The sequence below is a fragment of the Chiloscyllium plagiosum genome, unplaced genomic scaffold (genome assembly GCF_037043375.1).
Source record: "Chiloscyllium plagiosum isolate Xiang-an unplaced genomic scaffold, Cpla_swu_hap1 HiC_scaffold_7, whole genome shotgun sequence".
Classification (NCBI taxonomy): Eukaryota; Metazoa; Chordata; class Chondrichthyes; order Orectolobiformes; family Hemiscylliidae; genus Chiloscyllium; species Chiloscyllium plagiosum.
In genome coordinates, this window is record NW_028270145.1 from 96,960,547 (window position 1) to 96,976,368 (window position 15,822).

Here is a 15,822-nt window from a genome sequence, read left to right on the forward strand (position 1 = left end):
GAAATGAATGCTGGCCCAGCCAGTGATGTCTACGTGCTGTGAACGAATTGAAATAAGGTTCACAATCCAACCTGATCCCTCTGCATTTCTCAGCTGGGACTGCTCGATGCTGAAGCCTCTTAATATCAGAGGTGAAAATCCTCTCGGCAATGGCTCCACTGTTGACACTGGCACAAGAACTAGCTTCATACGAATACAAACTGTGACACTGACATTACTGATAGTAAAAGTTTTGCGTCAAGTCACTGGATAACTTTGAAAAGCCAGAGAGCCAGGAGCAGCTTCACAACATTGGGACTGATAAAAATAAACCATTTCAGCTCTTTTCAGAGCCAGGGATCAAACACAACTTACAACTCAGGTCAGTAATTCCATGTCATTTCCATTAAGTCATTTTAGTCATTTCCATTAAGTTTGAATCTGTTTAGAAAAGATCAAAATACAGCAGATGCTGGAAGTCTGAAACAAACAGATAAAATGCTGGAAAAGCTCAGTAGGTCTGGCTGCACCTGTGCAGAGAGAAACAGTGTTTACATTTCGAGTATAGTGTGATTTCTTTCAGAACTGTTTGAACCTACTGTCTGGCTGATTTGATTTCAGCTCAGATGGAGTGTCTTTCCAGGCCGGCGCTGCCCCATGGAGCCTTTTTCACTCAAACGCTCCTCCAACCAATCTACTCTGGGAAAGGCAGGAGGCATTTAATAGAGTCAATGAAGCCCTCTCCTGCTGACTGGTGAAAACCTTGCACTGGCTCTTTTGGGCTAAGGCCCAACAAAAGGCCATCAGGCGCTTACAAAATTGTGACAAGCATTCAAGGATTCCAGGTGGGGGCTGGCAGAGGTCCAAGGAAAGGCCAGCCGCTTGGCACTGTAGGCAGTGCCGATTGGAGTGGTGGGGGCTGTGGCCAGGGTTGTATACACCAGAGGCCCAGGATATTGCCAAGGAACCAGAGGTGAAGAAGGACAAGATGCGGATCTTGACTTTGGGGGCCATTGGGTGGTGGGGAATGAAACAGAGGGGCAATTACAAGCACCAGTAAATTAAGGATATCCCTCCACTCCACAAGACAATGAGCATTCCTCAATGACTTAAGAGCTTCAATTGGCAGTAGGGAAGGAAGGCCCTTGATGAAACTTCCCACCAAGTCCTTAATAAGGATGTGGGTGAGGGGCAGGTATTGGGTTCGCTATCTGACACCCTCTTTACTGATTAAGTGAGGATCCCCCGTCATAGACTCACCAAGCCTTGCCCCCCCCCCCGTTCCACCAACCCCCAGTCTCACTCACTCTCACACACACACATAAATGTCCAAATTCAGACGACTGCACTTAATTCCTCACCTAAAATACCTTAAAAAGTCTAATTTTAAAAGAAGAACAAATCAGAAATAAATCTGAAAAGGATGAATAGTTGTGAATGACTCAAAGGCACCTGCTGCACCCCACCCCCACTCACAGCTAAAAGCCACAAATCCACATTAAATTGCTGCTTCATCCTATGGTTTTTTCTGAAGGCATTGGCTTGAGGATTGGGTTCAAAGGATTAACCGAGAGTAATATAGCCAATCAGTTAGAATAATCAGATGAAGGATTACCCAAAGTAATGTTAATCACAGCCAACACTACTTGCAGGGAGAGGCCTGAGATTTGAACCACCAACCTTGTAAATTGGCGAGATGTCAAACTCTAGAGTGATCAATTTGGCCACAGCTAGACAGTGATTCAAGCAGGTGGTATTTTCCCTTTTTCATGCTAAAAGCTTTAAGACCAATGTTTCTGTAAATGGCTTTTACACTGAGTAAAATTGGGTGGGCAAATATAAATTTATCATAAGTAGATCCTATCCAAATCCACCGAGTTCTTCTTCTGTTGGTAACAGCAGATGAAATTGCAGATTTCGATTAGCCCAAAACGTCAGGAAAGATCCCGATAAAGATGGAATTACATACTGAATCATGAGAAAGTAATGGCCCTAAATATAACCTAATGGAGGTGAAGAATGGGCCTAGCACAAGATCTAGCAGCATCAGCAGTGGCTGCATTCGTGAGGTGGGCCGAAGCAGACTCATGGTAGTGGTGGAGTTGAGTTTGGGCGGTACCTGGTGGCATTGGCGATGTCTGCAGTGATGAGGTCCAGTGAGGAGTCATAGTGGCGAGGGCATTGATGGAGGCGAGATGGTGCCCAAGAGTGGCAATGTTTGTTCAAGCAGCAGCCGCACAGTGGTGAAGGGAATCCATGCCTAGCCACCAGACCCATGGCCCATGACAGAGTACTTAACAAGAAGGACTTTAAAGTTGAACACTTTTTCTCTATTTCTTCACTTTTTTGCCTTTATTTTCTTTGTTTAGGTTTTTCTTTTGTGTTTTAAGATGGTGCTGGAGAGTAGTGACACTATGCAACACTCTTCACTGTATTTTTGGAACAAAATATATGTCACAACAAAGAATTTAAATTGAAAGTGACTCTGCCACTCGTAAAGATCCTGGAATTGTGCAAATAAAAGTAGAATTTGACTTATTCTGCAAGCATACAATATGGCCTTGGGTTTGCCATCATTTTCTTCTGTTGCTAGGTGATAGGATTGCGCTAGTGAATGCTGGGAGACCTCTCTTTTCAATTCTGCCAGGAGACTGTACTCTGTTGAGTGTCAGGAAGGGGTAAGCTGATCTCAAATTGTACCATTTGAAGGATAGTAATGCCTAGATTGTTGTACCCTGTGAGGGAGCTCTTGCTAATTGTACCCATTGGGTATTTTAAAGTGTGCATTGAGGGAGCACTAACCAACATAACATAACATGAGAGGTCAATACCTCTCATTTGAAATAAGTATTTTCTACTGATGTCTGCCAAAAGCTAGGTCCTTGATGATTATTAACCACCAACAACAAAGTGCCATGATTGTTTTTACAGTGTCCACCAAAGCCACAACATGGTAAATCTGGAAATCTCACCATCATGACCATAACGCTCATCTTCAATTGTTGTAAAAACCCTTCCGATTCACGAATGTCCTTTAGGACAATAAATCTGCCATCCTTACCTGGTCTGGCCTACATGTGAATCCAGACCCACTGAAATATGATTGACTCTTATCTGCCCTGCGAAATGGCCCTGGCAAAACATTCAGTTCAAGCACACTTGAAGGATTCCCATGGAAGAAAAAAAGACTGTTCTATAGCAAGGAAAATATTTATGATTGGCCTTATCTAATTGCTTAACAATGATCTTATTGGGTGCAATAAGAAGAGCAAATTTATGAGCCATCAAGGTCCAGGAATTCACGGAAAAACTCTAAAGTTAATTAAGCACATTGGTATATGAAAACAAATTGTTGTTCACATTTGAACAGAGCTGCCAAAACCTGGAACTCAATATTTGTTCTTTGCTGACATACTTATCATAAGGCATTCCAGTTTTAGGATATGTGTCTTGAAATTTCAGAATTGTTCAGTTTTTGCAGTTTGTTGCCAAAAGATACTTCATTAGCACAAAATGAATTGACAAAAAGTCAATTCCCTGTTAACAGCCGCAGTAACTACTTACAGTATTTACGGATTGGATTTAGCCCAATTGACTAAAATTCAACATGATCTTCCTGCAAATCATGTCGTGTCTGCTTCTACTGCACAGAATTTGTTGCGTGCAGCCAACTTTTACTGTATCCTGTTACTAAGAGACATAAATACTATCCTTTGGCTGGAAGAACCCAAGTAGAACTGATGTACTTAGGTTTCAGTCAAAGCTGATTGGGGAACAGTGATGCATTTGGCTTGCTGTGTTCTCTTTATGGAAATTTTGCTTATTTAAATTTCACTGACTATGACAGAGAATAATTCCTGATTAAATAGCTCGTGACGTTTCTGTATCCTTAACAATTGTGGATAGGGGAACCATTCAGATGTGCACTGATGTTTATACAATGATATTTGGCTTAGAACCGAAATGGGCTTAAATGGCCATTGCTGTTTAGTTAATGTATCTGGTGAGTCACTGTGCTGTGATTTTGAGCAGGGATATTTATGAGACTAAATTGTCAAATATGGGTGCAGACAAAGTTGTGTCTGGCAATAAGCAGTCTTGGAAAAACATTAACTCAACTGTGTAGTTGCAAGTTTATCTGTCTTTTCCAAAGGCTCATAGGTCTTAATATAGGGTTGCCAATTCTAGAGTCTCAAGGAATGCAGTTCAGCAAGAAGGGGAAAAAACCTAGAGATTTAGTAATTAAAGACAAAGAGAAAAAAAATGTCCCTACGATTTTGTTTATTTTACTTGAATGCTTTTCTTTGTCTGTTATAATGGTATTGGAGTTGGAGCAAAAGGGCTGCATGAGGAAGGACCAAGAATCACACCATATGCTTTCCAATTTAACTCTGAAGGACAACCAGGGATACGTGGAGAGCTAGCAGCAGGAAGTTAGGGTGGAGCTGTGGTGAGGGATGATCCAAGAATATATCTGAACGGAGTCTGTGACTCTGTCTTAAAGACTTTAAAAGCAAATAAAACAAGTTCAGTAATGAAGAAGAAGTTGGGACTGTTCTTCTTGGAGAGAAGAAGATTGAGAGGAAGTTCAATAGACATTTTCAAAATCATGTGTGGGCTGGATAGAATAGGTAGGGAGAAGTTGTTCCCATTCGCAATAGAAAAAAGAATGAGAGGGCAAAGACTTAAAGTGATGAGCATGGGTGATGTGAGAAAAACCGTTTTCACACAGTGAGTTGTTAGGGTATGGAATGCTGTCTGGAAGTGTGGAGGCAGGTCCAATTGAGGCATTCAAAAGGGCATTAGATTATTTAAACAGAAATGGTGTGCAGGGACATGGAGGTTGACACTGGATAATAGAACTGGTGTAGTCATGATGGGCTGAATAGCAGCCTTCTTCTGTGACTTTCCGAATGCAAATCTAAAGTGGAAGTCTAAGTGGAAATATGCAGAATGCCAGTCAGTCTTTGAAAGGATCAATGCTTCAGCTGTGACTTTCTTTAGCACAGTTCTGGTGAAGGGCATGAAATCATTTGTAGCTGTGCTCAATGATTCAATTGCACATGCACACACACACGGATTAAAATCACAATAAAAGTTTCTGCAGTGTTATGTGGACTCTTCAATCATTAAACAGGTTTCCTGCATTTCTTACATTACTGTGCTAATTCCTGTTGCGATTAGAACTTGCTTTTATAAAGACCTCTCGAAGAGCAGAGATTCTCGAGTGATCAAGAATGGAGTCTGACTGTACAAGATTCTCCCCAAGGTAGCTATATTGCAATAATGTTGGGGGAGGTAATTAAAAGAAGCCATACACAGAAGCCATGGTATGAGGACCATGTCATGCAAGCAAGAAGGTACATGCTTTGTGGTCAGACAAGCCCAAATCAGAGGACTGGGACCCTGGGGTCTCTGTGGGTTGAACCTGCCTGCTTCACTCAGTTAACCAGGGCTGTTGAATGAACTACCTTGAGAATCTATTTTTGGTTGAGATTTTTCTTTAAAAAAAAGCCTTCCAGAAGCTAATACGAGCTGTTCGCTGTTAGCCTTCAAGGTACAGCTAGTCAGACACAGATAAAATTGCAGACTACTTATTAGAAAAGCCGCAGTGTTAGAAAGCAGTTAGGATGTTACAATAATCCTTAGCTTCCCCATGTTTCGGAGTTGAGAAGCCAAAGGCTCCAAGCTCCCAGTTGGGGATCAGTGAATACGTGTTAGGAGTGTCAGTTTGACTGTCATATTCCCCACCTACAACCACTTGGAGAACTGCTCTGGTCACCATGTGCAATAATCTCATAAACACACAAACAACCTTGTCCTGGACAAAAGACCATCAAATATAGGAGCCAAAATAAGCGTTTCAGCCCATCAAGTCTGCTTCCCCATTCAATTAGATCATGGCTGTTCCTTCATTTCACTTGCCTGTCTTTTCCCGATAATCCTTAATTCCCTTATTGATTAAAGGTCTGTCTATCTCAACCTTGAATATACACAATGCCCCAGCTTTAACAGCCCTCTGGAATAAAGAATTCCACAGATTCACAACCCTCTGGGAGAATAAATTCCTCTTCATCTCCAGTGAACCCCTTATTCTGAGAATATAGCCTCTAGTCTTAGGCTCTCTCACAAGTGGAAACAACCTTTCCACACACAAACCTTGCCAATCCCCCAAAGAATCTTGGATGTTTCAATAAGTTTGCCTCTCATTCTTCTATATTCCAACAATAGGAGGCCCAATCTACTCGACCACCATTCATAAAACAGTCCCTCAATACAGTATCAGCCGAGTGAACGTTCTCTGGATTGACTCCAATGCCAGTTTATCTTTCCTTAAATAAGGGCTTTAAGACAGTTCACAGGATTCCAATTGTGGTCTGTGCAGTGCCTTCCATCATTTTTAGCTAAATCTCACTGCTTTTATACTCCATTCCCTTTAAAACAAAGGGCAACATTGCATTTGCCTTCCCTATTATCCACTGAACTAGAATGCTTGTTCTCGTGATTATTGAACCCCCAAATCCCTCTGTTCTTTAGTTTTCTGCAGTCTTGATCCTCATTCAAATAATACACAGCTCCTCTATTCAACAGAGACAGTCTGACATACTTAAGTTAGTTGTGCAAGTTATCTTAAGATGGCAAAGTGCTGTAAAGCCCTGAGCAAGTCTATATCTTTTGGAAGGGGAACACAGAACACTGTGGCACAACTAAGGCAGCAGGAAATGAGAAAAAGTCCCCATCTATAAACGTAGGATGCACCTGAGATGCCTTTCACCAAGTTCCTCAGCTTAGACAGAGTCCGACGAAGAGGCTTGTAGCATGGGAATTTGAAAGGGGCAATAGTTCATTGAATGCAGTAAGCACCACACTCAGTGATGATCTCTTGAGGCCCTGGGAATGCAAAGAGGGAAGCAGTAGGACCTGAAGCTCGTGTGCCCCTAGCAATCTCTGGGTGTAGGTCATATTCACGTAATCTGTAAATAGCTGCAGTAATGCAGTATATTTCCTACTATTCATTCAACAAGGGTCTTTTGATTAAACCAGAAAGATGGTTATCCACAATACTGGTCTGGAAGGAACTGAAACACACAAGAAAATGGACAAAAAGCGCTGAGGCAATCTTGGTGCCTCTGCTAGTGCAGAGTGGTTAATCTTGATGTCAATCAGCTCCTTGATTGATTAAGGTGTACATCATCAGGAGGGTAATTTAAGAGAGCTAAAATGGGACAGGAGAGTGCGGCACTGGATAATGCGTCACTTAATTAAATTTCACCTATTTTCTTTCAGTTGAGGCATCAAACTTGTAACTTTTTTCTTCCTGACTGTAAGTATCAAGAAAGTAGTCATGGGACAATGTGTCAAAACTTTGCTGCTGTAAACAGCCACGGGAAGAGCCCATCGATTGGAATCCCATTCACCAACTTCAACAGTCAGCCTTCACCACCCAAAGCACAGTAGCAGCACCAGTCTGTGCCGTCAACAAGGTACACTGCAGTAACTGACCGAGATTTCTTTAACTCCACCTTCCAAATCTATGACCTCTATCACCTAGAGTGGTAAGGCCAACAGAGGCACGGGAGCATCACCATTTCCTAGTTCCTCTCTAAGACACACAGCAAACTGACTTGTTGACACTTTCCTTATTGTCACTGGGTCACAATCATAGAATCATAGATAGAGTCATAGAGATGTACAGCATGGAAACAGACCCTTCGGTCCAATCTGTCCAGGCCGACCAGATATCCCAATCCAATCTAGTCCCACCTGCCAGCACCTGGCCCATATCCCTCCAATCCTTCCTATTCATATACCCATCCAAATGCCTCTTAAATGTTGCAATTGTACCAGCCTCCACCACATCCTCTGGCAGCTCATTCCATACACATAGCACCCTCTGCGTGAAAAAGTTGCCCCTTAGGTCTCTTTTATATCTTTCCCCTCTCACCCTAAACCTATGCCCTCTAGTTCTGGACTCCCCAACCCCAGGTAAAAGACTTTGTCTGTTTATCCTATCCATGCCCCTCATAATTTTGTAAACCTCTATAAGGTCACCCCTCAGCCTCTGACGCTCCAGGGAAAACAGCCCCAGCCTGTTCAGCCTCTCTCTATGGCTCAAATCCTCCAACCCTGGCAACATCCTTATAAACCTTTTCTGAACACTTTCAAGTTTCACATCACCTTTCTGATAGGAAGGAGACCAGAAGTGCATGCAATATTCCAACAGTGGCCTAACCAATGTCCTGTACAGCCGCAACATGACCTCCCAACTCCTGTACTCAATACTCTGACCAATAAAGGAAAGCAAACCAAACGCCTTCTTCACTATCCTATCTACCTGCGACTCCACTTTCAAGGAGCTATGAACCTGCACTCCAAGGTCTCTTGTTCAGCAACACTCCCTAGGACCTTACCATTAAGTGTATAAGTCCTGCTAAGATTTGCTTTCCCAAAATGCAGCACCTCACATTTATTTGAATTAAACTCCTGGAACTCCCCTCTGAATAGCACTGTCTATCTATATTCCAAAGCCTGCATAGGTTCAACTAGGTAGCTCAAGGCCATCTCCTCCAGAGCAATTAGGAATGGACAATAAATGATGACCAACTAACACTGCCCCCATCCCATAAATGAATAAAAATAATTTACAATTATCAAGACTTTCACCTTTGCTGTTCGTGACACATTTAGGTTATCTCGTGAAGAATAAAAGTGATCAATGAAACAGTCCTTTCAAGATAAAGCTCCTAAATGTGTTAATGCTCATCAAGCAAATGTGACTTCGCTGGCTCCAGCATGTTCAAAGAATAGACGAGTGTTGCATACCTGAAGAGTGTCCTATATTGCCTGCCAGGGGGCAGACTGACAAAAGTGCAAAATGGTGGCATCACCTCTCGACCGATGCATGCCACCAGGATGATGATCCATGGCTACATAAGTAGGTGACTTAAAGCTGAGTCTGAGGTTGCTGAAAAGCTTTAAGACTGCCTCTTGTTGCCAACATGTCAGATGTCAGGCAGCCCCACTGCTACTCACCATGTCACATGTGCAGCTAATGCAGGTCTGCATCTTGCCACCTGGCAGGTTTGCTGTCCACCATGCACACACCAATGTGATCTTGTGTGGCAGTGGAAAACCACTTTGTGGAATCTAGAAGATTTATTGAGCAGGATGTAACTTATTACACGTGAACAACTGGTTACAGCTTAACAAAAAACAGAAACTGCTGGAAAAACTCAGCAGGTCTGGCAGCACATGTGGAGGAAGAGCAGAGTCAATGTTTTGGGCTCAGTGACCCTTCTTCAAAACTGGACCTGAACCGTTGGCTGTGCTTTTCCTCCACAGATGGTGCCAGACCTGTTGAGTTTCTCCAGCAATTTCTGTTTCTGTGTCATATTTCCAGCATCCACAGTACTTTGTTTTTATTTGCAGGTTACATTGATAATGAAAGACGTTGCTTCAAAGACAGCGAGGAGGATCTGGTTGTCACGCCTCACTCCTCCAAGATCCTGAGCTATCCTGCGCACAAATCCATGTCACATCATTGTAGTGGGGGCTGCTCATGGTACTCCTCAGTATTAACCTTGACTCTCATGGATTGGCCACCAGCCATCAGCAAATGTGTAGCAAGTAAAGTTTCCCCATTTCCCAATGGATGTGCTTTGTCACAATGTCCAACAACTTGTGCAACGAGAAGGAAATTAATGACAATGAAGTGCAAACATCATATCAGAAGTGAGAAGGATACAATCCTGTTAAACAACCAACATTTGCAGCATTTACCTACCCGTGAATGGCGTGGATGGAGTGAGGCTCATAATGGTATCTCCCCTCATGATGCCGCATATCGATCGGTATGGGCGTGTGGAAGGCTGGGAAAATGTGGTGCGAGGCTGAAATAAAGAAAAACAGGCATTAAAAAAAAGTGCAGTATAAAGTGGAAAGATAACATTCAAAGGCAACGGTTCCCATAAGGCTGTAGATATTTCAGAACAGGAGTATGCTCACTAGAAAGACAGATGAGGAGCTTCATGTTTGCTATTGGCTGAATCAGACAAGAGAAGCAGAATTAATAAATAATCAAAGTCATTCACAGCGTTCCTACATCACAAACATTAAAGGCCTCCAACTGGGTTTCTGACAAAGACCTGCAGCTACACATGCTTTGAACTCTAAAAGATGGTAGAAAGTGCGAAAGGAACTGGTGCAACACACACAAACAGAACATGACAGGGCTGGGAGAGTGGAAGCAGAGGTCAGAATTGGTGCTGAATGCAGGAGCTGATCCAGTGCTGAGTTGGGAAGGTTTGTATATGCGTGTGTGTGTATGTGTGTGTGTGTATGTGTTGGTGTGGGCAGGGGGAAGTGTTGGGGGCAGTGGCAGGGTTGTGTGGGGAAGGAGTAAAACTTCAGCTGGCACCCTGCAGTATGGATGTTAATGGAGATTCCTGCAGGATTGGGTTGTTACAACCAGAGGCCACTTCAGCTGCTTCTAATCAGACAGATGATGCCTAAATCTTTGGGGGATTAAGTATGGGGGATTCGGAGTTATCACGTTCAAAAACATTACATCAAGCACAGCCCAATTACATCTGAAATAGTATGTGAGGTTCAGCGCATCTCAGCTGAAGTGGCTATAAAGTAAATTACAGCCCTCTGTCAACTCTTCCTTGCCTCTGCCCATACTTCAGATGATGACTACCCTTTGGTTATTGAAACTGCTGAAGCACAGCAAAATGTATTAGAGTCCCCCAGCTTTTCATTTATCATACAATCTCCTGCTTTGATAGTTCAGTAAGCTCTGCTCAGCTCAGTGTTAATGTTTACCTGTCAAAGTACAAGCCACATTCAGAGACTGACAGCCATCTTAATCGTGAACAGCAGCTCAATCAGTCTTTACATAAGGCTCGAAAAATTAAGCATTATAGTTTCTCTCTGTCTCTGTCTATCTCTCTCTCCATTTCGTGCAGTGTGGTACAAAAGGCTGACCATTCCTAGGCTTGTTTAGCTCAATTCTGATACGGTTCAGAATTTCACTACAGGTGATCACAAGAGGCAACACTAGATGATACAAGTCACATAGGGTAAAGGCATGAGTGAGGACATTAAATCTATTCTGTGTCAAGTAAATTGTTCTGACCCAATACTGCATTTCATGCAGTCTGATGAACAAATAAGAATTTGGTTGGATTCACACTTTTTCTAATACTGCCCACTGTCAGACAGGTCAAGCCCTCTCTGTAGCTCCAACAGCGCAAACCATATCAAACCAATTGGCTTAGGGTCTGGCCACTTGTGGATATGTGAAGCCACCATTACAATAGACCTCTGTTCTGCTGCACCAGCCACAGAGGGGGTGCAAAAAAAAACAGCTTTATTCAACGTGCATACACCATTAGCAATGGTCAGAGCGAAGAACAGAAGTGAATTAATCTCATGAAAACAGCAAACGGGCTACTGAGGTCTGGGAGAAAAATGTTGTCAGAACTAGGTCATGGAAACATGACAGTTGAGTGAGTTAAAGCAAACTGTGGAGTGGTAGAGTTCAGCTCAGAGGGAACACACCAGCTGATTAACCAAGGGTGAACCTTTCCCAGTTACACACTGTACCACTGACCACGTCAGAGTGAACCCTCTTCGGCACACAGTGTGCTTAACTGTTTCAAGCTGAACCTTCCTTGTCTCTCAGGTCAACTTTGGGCTAGACTGTGTGTAGTTTTGACCTGGTAATGTGTACAGAACCTGGAATGGACAATGGGCTGGCACTTCCTAAGGGAAAATACATTCTTTGTTTTCACAGAAAAGACTTTAAAAGTTACACTTTTAAATAAAAATTGGCCAAAATACTTAAGGATTATTAACATGAATTTGGGAAAAATTACCATGAAAAGTAAAGGCTTGAAGAAATTTCTTGGAGTACGCAAAGTTTAACATAAGATGTGATTGCTTCAACTTTGTGTGGAATGTTGTTGATTTGTGTTTAATTTGCAACTAGCAGTGACAGAGATTATAAATACTAGGAAATGGCATTCACTTGCAGATATTACGTGGATATTGCATTCAGCATAGGAGGCCATTCAGTCCATTTACAAGGTATCAGTTCTTTGAAGTAGCTTGGCAATTAATCCCACACCCTTGTTCCTTCCCCCCATCCTTGTGTGATTCTAGTTTATATGTAAATATCCAAATCGTTAAATTTGCTATCATCAGCCTTCAATCTCAATTATCTCAATTCACTGTGTAAAAAATATCATTTCTCCCCACTGGCTGTTTTTTTGCCACTGTATCCAATTCTAGTCACCCTGCTATAGGAAGGATATTATTAAACTGCAAAGAATGCAAAAAGGATTTACAAGGATGTGAGGATGTTACTGAGACTGGAAGGTTTGAGATATAAGGAGAGGCTGGATAGGCTACGACAATTTTTCCACGGAACTTAGGAGGTCAAAGGGTGACCTTATAGAGGTTTATAACATCATGATAGGGTGAATAGGGAAGGTCCTTTCCCAAGATAGGGGAGTCCAAAACTAAAGGGCACAGTTTTAAGGTGAGAGGGGAAAGATTTAAAAGAGACCTGAAGGGCAACGTTTTACGCAGAGGATGGTGTGTGTATGGAATGAGCTGCCAGAGGATGTGGTACAGGCAGGTACAAGTACAACAATTAACAAACATTTAGATGGGTATATGAATAGGCAAGATTAGATGGATATTGAGATAAATGCTGGCAAAAGAGACTAGTTTACCTCAGGAAATCTGGTTGGCATGGTCCAGTTGGTCTAGTTTTGTGTTGTATGTAAAATTCCAGAATGTTACAGTCCGGGATGCTGCCTGACCTGCTGTGCTGTTCCAGCAATAAAGTTTCAACTTTGCCCTGGATGCTGCCTGACCTGCTGTGCTGTTCCAGCAATAAAGTTTCAACTTTGATCTCCAGCATCTGCAGACCTCACTTTCTCCAGTCCGGAAGGAGGCCATTCAACCCTTCGTGTCTGCATCCGCTCCCAAAAGAACTACTCAGTTAATTCCATTCTTTAGCCCTATCTCTATAGCCCCTTAAATTCATCACTTTCAAATATGTATCCATCTTTTGAAACCTCCTATGGTAATCCACCTCCACCACTCTCGCAGGCAGTACATTCCAATTCCTAACATCTCTCTGAGTTAAGAAGTTTCTCCTTATGTCCTTCCTAACTCTCTTGTTGGCAATCTTGAAATTCTGACCCCTTGTAAGTGACATGTTAACCTGTGGAAACTGAAACTCCTCCTTTACCTTCTCAAAATTGTTCATAATTTTGAACACCTCAGTAAGATCACCTCTTAATCTTCTCTGCTCCAAGGAGAATAAGCCTAATTTCTCTGATCTTTCCTTGTATCTAAAAATCTTCATTCCTGGTCTCATTCTGGTAAATCTCCTTTGCACTCTCTCTGTGGTTTTAGCATCCTTCCTCAAATAAGGTGCTCAGAATAGAACACAATACTCCAAATGAGGTGTGATCAACGATTCGTGGAGATCTAACATCACTTTCTTGCTTTGATACTCTACGCCTTTATAAGCCTTCTTAATAACTGTTTCAACTTGCCAGGCCATCTCTTTCAGCAAACGGGCGCACGGTGGCACATTGGTTAGCACTGCTGCCTCACAGCGCCAGAGACCTGGGTTCAATTCCTGCCTCAGGCAACCGTCTGGGTGGAGTTTGCAGATTCTCCCCGTGTCTGCGGGGGTTTCCTCCGGGTGCTCCGGTTTCCTCCCACAGTCCAAAGATGTGCAGGTTAGGTGAATTGGCCACGCTAAATCGCCTGTAGTGTTGGATGTAGGGGAATGGGTCTGGGTGGGTTGCTCTTCGGAGGGTCGGTGTGGACTTGTAAATAATCTAATCTAAAAGTAATCTAAGCTAGAATACCACCTAGCTGGGCCTAGTGACTTCTCTACTTGGAGTTCTAGCCAGTTTAGCACCTCTTCTTTATCTGTCACCTATCTTAAAGCATTGTCCATAAATTACTGACTCTCCACTCACTGGTAAACAGAACAGTTCCTTAGTTACTATTCACACAAGAATTTTTTGAAAAAGGTCACACTTATTCTAATCTGAAAACCCCAAGGAAAATGGTGAGTGCTTTGGCAGGTTAGGCATTACAGGCAGTGGTGGAAGGGGGAGATTTGAAGGCAATGCAGTTTTCCACGACAGTATGTGTGGGGCTTTCAGATCAGTGTACAATTCATCAGGCATGATCAGTATTGCAATGACTGAGCACTGTCGCGGACAACCAACCTTCCCAAACCTGGTGAACTTTACCAACAGGTACGTGCCCTTCCTGAACTGCTGGTGACAACTACTCATGAAACGACAATGTTGACAAAAAAAACTGAAGTCAGTTACTTGTACATGAGATCATTTTATAACAGGATGCTTGAAAAACTGAACTCCATCCTGTTCTTTATGTGACTATATAACCTCGATGTTCATTACACCAAATGGTCTTCTGCCAAATGGGAATGAGAGTTGACCTTGTTCCTACGTTCAATTTGATCATTACTGATTCATAATTGAATTCCACCTTGGCTTCATGTTCTTCAAAAGTTTTGTCCAACAAAAAGCTTTCAAGTGCATGGTTTGAAATCTTAAAAGTGAATTAGTTTCCACCATGTTTTGGAGGAAGGGAGTTCCTGACTTTCACCACCCTCTGTGTGGCTTATTATAGGAAATGAAAATAAATCTTCCCTTCCCACTTTTAAAAAGAAGCATTTTGATACCTCACACTCTTGCAGCAGCCTGCCATCAATGAAATCTCCCAATTTCTGAATCTCTAGCAAGTTCTCATCCAACAGCATTGTGGTCAGTCGATTATTTGTGGGGCTCTTGTTATAGAGTCACGGAAACAGACCCTCCAGTCCAACTCAGATATCCTAAACTGATCCAGCCCCATTTGCCTTGATTTCGCCCATACCCCTTTAAACATTCCTATTCATGTACCTGTCCAAATGTCTTTTAAATGTTGTAACTGTACCTGCATCTACCACTTCATCTGGCAACTGGTTGCATATATGCTCCACCCTCTGTGTGAAAACGTTGCCCCTCAGGTCCCTTTTAAATCTTGCCCTTCTCACTTTAAACCTATGCCCACTAGTTTTGGACTTTGCCACCTTAGGAAAAAGACCGTGGCCATTCACCATTTCCATGCCCCTCACGATTTTATAAACTTCCATAAGGTGATCCCTCAGCCTCCGATGCTCCAGGGAAAAAAATGTCATTCTAGCCTCTCCTTATAACTCAAACCCTCCAATTCTGGCAACATCCTTGTAAATTTTTTCTGAACCCTTTCTAGTTTAACAAAATCCTTCCTATAGAGGGGCAACCAGAATTGTACGCAGTACTCTAAAGGTTGTCCCTGTGCTTTTCCTCAGAAAACGTACCCATTTTCTATTTATCCCTCCACTTCACTGATCTCCTCTTTCAAGCAACGATCAAGATTAAAGAAGCACGCTGTGAGTATTTGTGCAATTAAGTTGCCACCCCACAGCTCCACTGGCATGTTTAAGCACAGCACCAAAAGAACAGCTCGAAGCTGATCATGTTCAGGGAGCTCCACACTCATGTTCTGAATTCAGAAGGCTATTTATCAGCCTCTGATTTTCGAACGCTGCAAATCAGTTTGATTTACAGCCTGAGGTGACAGGTCAGTGAGCACCTGTCGCTGCATTGACCTGAAATGGGCTCAGAGTCCAAGTTCGAAAACAATGCAAACTGGGTGAAATGAGAAAGAACTCAGAGGCTCATCCTTCTTAAAAATTCTTAACCCTTTCACAAAGTAACGCTAAGCTAATGGCACAAGAGATGAAGCAAAAAGAAA

General features: G+C 42.6%; 1 protein-coding gene and 1 long non-coding RNA gene across 8 annotated transcripts in view; one reads left to right on the forward strand and one right to left on the reverse strand.

Annotated features, from left to right (window-relative positions):
* LOC148149669 (uncharacterized) overlaps positions 1–9,867 on the forward strand; it is a 50,409-nt gene extending 40,542 nt beyond the window's left edge. The window contains exons 3-4 of one of the 2 annotated variants that reach the window (XR_015757729.1): positions 7,267–7,463; positions 9,409–9,867. This is a non-coding gene — a long non-coding RNA (uncharacterized LOC148149669). The remainder of the gene's footprint in view (positions 1–7,266; positions 7,464–9,408) is intronic. The other variant, XR_015757730.1, reaches the window with a different exon arrangement.
* gli2a (GLI family zinc finger 2a) overlaps positions 1–15,822 on the reverse strand; it is a 405,451-nt gene that overhangs the window by 144,604 nt on the left and 245,025 nt on the right. For all 6 annotated transcript variants that reach the window (XM_043694210.2, XM_043694206.2, XM_087989319.1 and 3 more), the window contains one exon: positions 9,764–9,869. In XM_043694210.2, coding sequence (XP_043550145.1) covers positions 9,764–9,869 — 106 coding nt within the window. The remainder of the gene's footprint in view (positions 1–9,763; positions 9,870–15,822) is intronic.